The sequence below is a fragment of the Arachis ipaensis genome, chromosome B01, assembly GCF_000816755.2.
Source record: "Arachis ipaensis cultivar K30076 chromosome B01, Araip1.1, whole genome shotgun sequence".
Classification (NCBI taxonomy): Eukaryota; Viridiplantae; Streptophyta; class Magnoliopsida; order Fabales; family Fabaceae; genus Arachis; species Arachis ipaensis.
Window position 1 is genome coordinate 118,479,543 of NC_029785.2, and position 8,499 is coordinate 118,488,041.

The following is an 8,499-nucleotide window of genomic DNA, read 5'->3' on the forward strand; positions in this document are numbered from 1 at the left end:
TAACAATATTGGGAAATTAATTATAAGAATATTCTTAAATCAATCATATTAAATAGATATGAGAATGAGAGCCGAATATATATGAGATTCAAACTAAAGTAAGGTATGTAGAAAAGTTAACTATAGCTAGCTAGACTCAACAACAATATTAATTCTTCAATTGAATTATTACTAGATATTAATAGATTAATATACATGTTTTTGGGCAGATATGTCCAAATATAACATTGAGGAGAATATGAATGGATAGGATAATCAAAAGATTATTATTACTAAAAAAATATTAAGATCAATATTTTTTTTATCAATATTAGCTAGTTAACACTTTGAATCAATATCTTATTTTAATATTAGGGTTAAATATTAATTTGTTATTTAAAAGTTTCAGCCATTAACAAAAATTTTTATAAAAGATGTTATCAATAAAATAGCTCCTAAATGATTTAAAAATAAAAAAATAAACGATAAACATTATAATTTTTTATAAATGAACGGTGGTCCCTATGAAAGTTTTGAGTGGATACTTTCTAAGAGCCTACTAAGTTGGTTTGGTCCCTCATCTATATATATAGATTATTATAGAGATAGAGAGCGCTGCTGCTATACCTATTCTATTCTGATCTGTTATCTAATCCAAATTCATCAGATCACAGCACTCCAATTGCAATTTGATTGCGTCAATTCATCGCACCAACTTTTCAAAGATGAGTTGTGATCAATTTTGTGTGATTAATTATAGCTTTACTTCAGTTTCTTCCCTCAATAATAATACTCCTCCTATTCTTTAATTTACACACCCACTTAGCTTTCTGCAACTGCAATTGCCAAAGTAATCACCATCACCAACAATATTAACATTGGATATTCTTATATATATCAATTTGAGATTAATTTGTACAGTAACATTAAAGAGATGAAAAAAAACAGTTAAAATTTATTTTATTTAGTATAAATATTAAATAAAATAAATTCTGACTGATTTTGGTTAAATTTTTTTTTATCAAATATTTTCATAATTTGTATAACTCATATAGTAAAAGATTATATTTTTACTTTTGTTTAAGTTTGTCAAAAATTAAATCTTATTAATTGAAATATAAAAATATGTTTAATTAAACTGTCGTTGTGTATATTGATAATTAATCTAATTATATAAATTTCATCCCTTCTTATTTAATTTAAGTATAAATTCTATTTAGATATGTAGAACTATAAATTTACTAAGTTTCTAATATATATATATATATTCGAATGAGATAAAGTATATTATTTAGTATAAGTTATAATTGCAAGAAAATTAATTTTATATCAATAACTATAATTCTTTTCTTTTTTAGCACTATAGGAAAAAAATGTGTCGCTTTTTTCAAGACGGAGAAAATCTTTGTTTTTAATTCCTTGTAATTTTTTTAGAGTATTTTTTAGTTTGGCAGATCAAAAAATTAATTTATTATGGATCTAAATTTTATTTAGAATTTATTATTAACTAATGGATTATTACATATATAAAACAGAATTCAAATTGTCAAATACTTATTTAAGAGAAGTGAGTTAATTATTTTACCAATTTAAATTGGTTTTTTTTACCCCTTATGTGAGCGATGGATTGGAGGTAACTTTTTCTTCTCTCCTTAATTATTTCTTTTAATTTTTGTCATTTTGTGCCGGCAGTCACCAGCCCAAAATTTGAAGCTATCTGCAACTATTAATTGTGTTTGAAAGAGTTAATATTATTAACGTTGAAGCAAGTATTGTTCAGCATGTGGCATAAAATGTAGAACGAAGAAGTTATGTTGTTCAACTTGGTTGACGTTTTTCACAAGGACACCAAATTGTTTTAAGAGTTTAATTTTATACATTGATAGTCTAAAAAAATTAGATCATTATTCATGCATTTAGGGTTTTTTTAAGGAATAGATTTAAAAATTAGTTATTTTGTTAGTGTGAAAAATATGATTGAGTATTTGTGTAAAAGTTTTTTATACTGGTAATATATGAAAATTAAATTCTTGTTATAATTAGATAAATTGCAAAAATGTTTAGCATCGTAGATAGTCAAGGTAACAATAATCATTTTTAAAGAGAGTCCGAGTGTCGATAAAAGTGTGTCGACCAAAATTTTATTAATAAAAAAAATATTAAAAGATCATTAAAATTTATTACTAATTTACTATCTGTAAATTCCAAAACTAAAATATAAAATTAAACTAATTAAATGTCGGTAAGATCGCCGGTATTAATAATTAATAATGTATAGGATTTTCACTATTATAATTCTATCCTCTAATTTAATATTATTTATTTTTGTGTCCTTTTTTTTTTATAAAAATTAAAAAAATTCGAATCTGCGATCTTTTAGATGAGTATAAAAATACTATACCATTTGAGTTATAATTCATTAGCCTTTGTGTCCTATTTTTATTGGTTATGTCATAGGATTAAGTTATTTTCACAATTAAATTTAATTTAAGTTAGTTTAATAGTTTAAGAATTGATAATTAAAAATTTCAATTGAAGAAAAAAAAAAGAAAAAAAGGACAGACATAAAAAAAATTTGATAAAATTTGATTAAAAAAATAACTTATTTGTTAAATATTTCTCTTTATTATAGATAAATCACAGTGAGTCAGTGATATCTAAATCATAAATTGCCATGGATGAAAGAAAAAATTCAAATAAATCGCCATGGATGATAGAAACTTGAAAAGAAAACTTAAATTCGTCCTAAGAGCAACTGTGATTTAAACAAAAGTTCAAAAAAAAATAATGTCTAATCTTTATTATAAAAATAAATAAATATTTCACCAAATTAAAATACAAATAAGTAGTTAACCATTATAAATTAAAAATATGTAGGTCTCTTTAACGTTGGTTTGAATTCAGTAAAAAAAATTTATATGTCTCTTATTTATAACAGATATTCTCCACGTCCAAGTAATTTTGGCATCCAAGTTCACCTAAGTAATTTTAGGTTACATGCTTTTTTCGCTTTAATTTTTTCTTTCTTCACGCTTCTTTTCTTCTTCTTCTTATCTTCTTCCCCGCACTTCTTCTTCTCCTGCGCTTCTTCTCATGCTCGTTTACGCACGGAGCATCTTCTTCTTCGCGTTCCTCCTCCTCATTCTCCTCCTTCTTTTTCGTGTTTCTTTTTCTTCACGTGTTTTCTCCTTATGGTCATTTTTTTGTTATTGTTGCTGCTGTATTTTTATGTCTTTTCCTCCTTCTTTCCCTGGTGAAGAAGTAGTAGAAGGTGAGGAGGAAGAGTTTTGAATTGTGCAGAACAGAAATGAACCGAACATGTTATTATGATGAAACAATTGTATAGTACTAAATGAATGGAACATTATCCATTATATAAATTCAAATTCGAACAGCTTTCTATCTGCATAATGAATTGAACAGTGCTCATGATAAAACAATTGTATAGTACTGAATGAACGAAACATAATCCATTATATAAAAATCAAATTCAAACAGCTTTCTGCATAATGAACCGAACACGTACTCATGGTGAAACAATTGTATAGTACTGAATGAACAAAATATAATCTATTATATAAAATCAAATTCAAACAGCTTTCTGCATAATAAACCGAACACGTACTCATGGTGAAACAATCGTATAGTTCTAAATGAACGAAACATAATCATTATATAAAATCAAATTCGAAACACCTCTATCTACAATTTAGAGATTACAATTCAATTCAAATTTAAAACACCCGCGCCCATTCAATTCAATTTAGCAATTACATTTTATTCAATTCGATTGAAAAAATAATCTATTAACAAAATGTTGGTGATGATGATAACGAAAGAGGAGAAGATATAGAAGAAGAAGAGAAGGAGGAGGAGGAGAAATAGAAGAAGAATCTGCGTGCACGAAGGAGGAGGAGAAGGTATACGTGAATTTGAAAGGATATAGAGTGAAAATCCTAAATATATTTTAATTTCAATGAAAAGAAAAATTAATATGTATTTTTTAAAATAGAAGATCAAAATGTAATATTATGTAAAAATGTAATGATGTAACCTTTTTGTTTTAGAAAGCGGATAATATCACTTGTAATAAATTATAACATTACTCCTATATTTGNCTATGAGATCTACAACCTTACTTTAGCAAAGTTCCCATCAATTCAGAGGTAAATTATTCCCTTGTGCAGGTAAAGAAAAAAAAAAAGAAAGTTGAATGAAAGGCTAAAGGACTTGAAGCCAGCATCTGCCTTAACTAACACACTACTCAAGATGAGCAGCTAGCTACCTCATTTTGGAGGAGACAAAAAGGAGAAGCCTTTTTTAGGATACATTGCATACTTCAACTTGTGCTGTCTCCTCCTCCTGCTCCTCCTCTTCTTCTTCTTCTTCCCTATGGTGAATGAAAAGCTTTCAACTTTTGTCAAATAATTCTCCTCAGATTCTTCTTCTTCTTCTTCTTCTTCTCTCTTTCTCTCTATGTAAGTTTTTAATTACTCTTAGCTTGTATATGGTAGGTAAATGCTTCTACTCTTTTCACTGAAAACAATCCTATTTTTTCTGCAAAAATTGGAAGGAAAAAAAAAATGTTTTCTAGATTTGGTTTCACAACATAATTATGAAATTGAGAGACAACAGAATTATTTGTTTCCCAAACACAGTTGAAATGATTAAGTTTTTGTTTTTTCAGAATCTTTTAGTCTTACTCCAAGATATGAGCAAGAAGACTAGATGAGTTCAAGCAAAAGCAGCTATGAAGCGAAGCAAGAAGACGAGGGCGGTGGAGGCACTAGCTCTTCAAGACAGTGGACAGCGTTCAGGAATCCAAGAATCGTTCGAGTTTCGCGGTCTTTGGGAGGGAAAGACAGGCACAGCAAGGTTTGCACCATTAGAGGTCTAAGGGACCGGAGAATTCGGCTCTCCGTTCCCACCGCCATTCAGTTGTATGATCTCCAAGACCGACTCGGCCTGGGTCAACCCAGCAAGGTCATTGATTGGTTGCTTCAAGCCACCAAACTCGACATTGATAAGCTACCGCCCCTTCAAATCCCTCCCGGTTTTGCTCAATTTCACCATCACCAAACCCTAATTCCCCTTTCTCATCATCATCAATTCTCCCTTGGCGGCTTCTATGATGCCAATTCCACAAGGTTTTGGGATCTGGATTCTTCTTCAATTAGCCTAAAAGGTAAAGAATCTGATACTATTACTCATCCAGCTGGTGTGATATCTGAGAAAGGAAAATGGATCAAAACAAATCAACATGTTGATGAAAATCAAGACGGATTGTTGTTGCTTAACAATGCTATGGGATATAATTCTCCTTCAGGATTAACTTTATCATCATCCTCCTCATCTTCACAATTTGGAAGCCATGCATTATTGTTTCCTTCACAACAGTTATTGGATCCCCATTCTTCTAATGGCGTGCCTCAATTTTCATCTTCTTCTGCAACAACACCATCAACTTTCACTCCCTATTATGCTCCATTTTTAGCTAATTCGTCATCATCAACAACAACAACAATGGTGGAAAATAATAGTGATGCATTAAGGCAATTCAACCATATTCAGATCTTGAGTTCTCAAGTGATGCCTCATCCCTTTATTCCATCATCTTCTCTTCTTCACTCAATCAATAGTAATAATAATAATGATAATAACTCAGCTGCTGCTACTATCAGGCGTATTCCAATGCCATTTAGTTCTAAGCTTCTTGATTCAGATAACAACAACAATGAGAGTAACCAGGAAGATCATAAAGGTACGTAGTAGCACTAGTTCATGAAGCTAAGATAGATGAAGAGTAACCAACAAGATCATAAAGGTATATAGCAGCACTAGTTCATGAAGTTAAACATCATCATAACCTATATTTATCAATGTTTTTCACACAATCTGACACTTCAGAAGTGAATGAATATGTGTTTGTAAGTATAGCATTTGCTATACATATATATGTTGAATAATTGTAACAATATAGTTTCAACTTGTGTTGTGATCTTATCTCTACAACTCAAATAATTAATTAAATTTTTTATCTCGAACTTATTTTGTTATTTAATACATACATGCATATTTATCAAAATTTTTTAACTTGTACTCAGTACTTGTATGTACCCAAATTTTAGTAGAACTAAGGTTACTCGGATATACTTATTCTAGTGCATGTCTGAATGCTTCTAGAATAATCAATTCTTCACCTGTATTCCTATTTTTTTATTAGGTTTTATTAACATCACTATTCATATAAAAATTATTGACTACAAACTATATAAATCATCTTTTATTTAAAAATAAATTCTATTGATTTATTGGATGATGTCTGATAAGCCAATGGTGATAATAGCAAATATACATACAACTGTTAGTCTATATACACATTCTACAATTGATTTCTTTTGTTGTTGGTGTGTATATACACATTTTACAATTGTTTTCTTTTGTTGTTAGTGTATATACACATTTTGCAATCGATTTCTTTTGTTAGAGATAAGTATTCTAATTTATTATCTGACAATATTTCCCTCAGATAAAATTTATCAATCTTATTCTTTCTAAATGATATGAAGAATCAGAAACATTCTACAGATTTAGGATGACAAATTTCACTGGCCACATAAATAGGCATATACACAGTAGTTAATGTAGATAGAATTATATATGTTTTTTTTGGTGACTAGAATCATATATGTTTGTTGCTACTAAAATATTTCTCTACCAGTATAATTATTTTTGCTATCTAAAAAAATATATTCTAATATGATTATATTATGGTGATTATGTAAGTGTTGTTAAAATTAAAATTATATATTTTTATATTTTGATAATATTTTTTTAAATATCATTCTTTAAAAAGTATTATTTAACAATAAAAAAATATTATTTTAATTTTAGTAATACTTTTTAAAATACCATAACTATCAAAATCACCGTACTAGAATAACCTAAATAAATAATATCCCTACCTAATGCTTATTAAGTGTAAAGTTCAGAGTGGGTCTATAGCACCGTTCAAAAAGTTTAAAGTTTAGGATTTATCAAAAACACTTTAATAAAAATTCTATTGAAATTAAAGTATTTGGATGATATTATCATAAAAACTCTACTATATAAACAAGTGGTTTCAAATTCGATAAATGTATATAAATTATTATATATGAGATGTAAGTAAATCAAAGACAAATATATAATCAAATGAGAAGAAAAGAAGAATGGAAAATTTAAAATTGAATAATGAGGCAAAAATGCTTTTAGAATCATTTGATTTGAAGTTGAGTCCTTAATTTTCAGTTATACATCTATATACCTTCACTGAAATAATTAATTATCAGTAACTCATTTGTGGATAGATCATTTTATAACTTACTACTAGATATATAGCAAAACAAAACCATTAAAATGGGTGTTAGCAGGATTTTTTTTTACTTGAGAAAGGAAACAAAGACAAAAAAAAAAAAAAAGAAAAAGAAAGGAGGTATGCAAGTACGCAATGTTGGAAGAAATAGAAAATTAGTCTACTAAATAACATCTGTTTCTACTTCAATGATTTCATCGAGTTCATCCTCCCAAAACATTCATTTAGCATAATCAAATGACTCTCGAATTTTCCGCTTAGCCATCCAATCAATAACACTATTAGTTTCACAATACACTAGATCAAAGTAAAATTTTCAATTGTTAAAGACAAATTCTTGAATTTTTATCATAAGATCTCTCGCTCCTGTTTGAGCAAAAAGTTGATGAATTTTAGAAAAAGGAGCTAGTGGAACTTGTCCCTATAAAAAAATAGGACAAACTGAGGAATTCATAGAGTCAAATTAGAATTCTAGTTATTAGTTTTGTTAATTATTATTATTTTCTTAAATAGATAAATATGAGAAAATCAATTCAAAAACATCATCAATTTTTTATTCGAATCCTACTTTTTTTTCAAAATCTCAATTCTCATGGTTCAATTTTCATTATATCTCAATTTGATTTTCTAATTGATTTTCTAAGGAGAAAACAATTAAAAAAATAAATTTGAGTAAGAACAATTATCATATAATCAAAAAAGAAAAAAGAGTATGACTACATCGATAAAAGATAAAAAAAATATAATTTTTATGTTAAAAGGATTATGTTTATTTTTATATTATTTTTTGAATTTTTTTATTTTTTCAATTAATATTCATGGATATTCTAGAAATTTGTCTCCCCACAGAAACTCGTAAATAGAAATATATGACAAAAACTAAAGGAGCAAAGAGACGTTTTTCTTAATGGAAATAGGATTAGAGAGAGGTTATGCTTCCATAGATTTTTATTGTCATCCCTACTTACTACAAAGATTTAAGTAGGCTATTTTTGGCCACTATAACTTTGGAATAATCAACAAACAAGTTCCATTGCATTAGTCTTAACAAGCTTCATTTTTTATGTTAGTTAAAGATCTTTAAGTTCATTGCATTAATCTTAATAAGGTTCATAACGAGTGAAGCAGTATAGTTTAACAGAAATAATAAGGGTCCATACATTTTA

General features: G+C 27.8%; 1 protein-coding gene across 3 annotated transcripts; it reads left to right on the forward strand.

Moving 5' to 3' along the window:
• On the forward strand, window positions 4,113-5,925 carry LOC107634652 (transcription factor TCP5-like). Of its 3 annotated transcripts, none has more exons than XM_021124095.1 (2): window positions 4,113-4,489; window positions 4,667-5,925. In XM_021124095.1, exon 2 carries the CDS (start codon window positions 4,708-4,710, stop codon window positions 5,746-5,748), a length of 1,041 nt encoding a protein of 346 aa, XP_020979754.1. In that variant the 5' UTR covers window positions 4,113-4,489; window positions 4,667-4,707; the 3' UTR covers window positions 5,749-5,925. The 3 variants fall into 3 exon arrangements, with proteins under 3 accessions (XP_020979754.1, XP_016193569.1, XP_016193575.1); XM_016338083.2 differs by having other exon boundaries at window positions 4,113-4,457; XM_016338089.2 differs by having other exon boundaries at window positions 4,113-4,374.

Bases quoted from the DNA above. Each gene is read 5' to 3' on its own strand.
- LOC107634652 (XM_021124095.1), top strand. From the start codon at position 4,708: ATGAGTTCAAGCAAAAGCAGCTATGAAGCGAAGCAAGAAGACGAGGGC.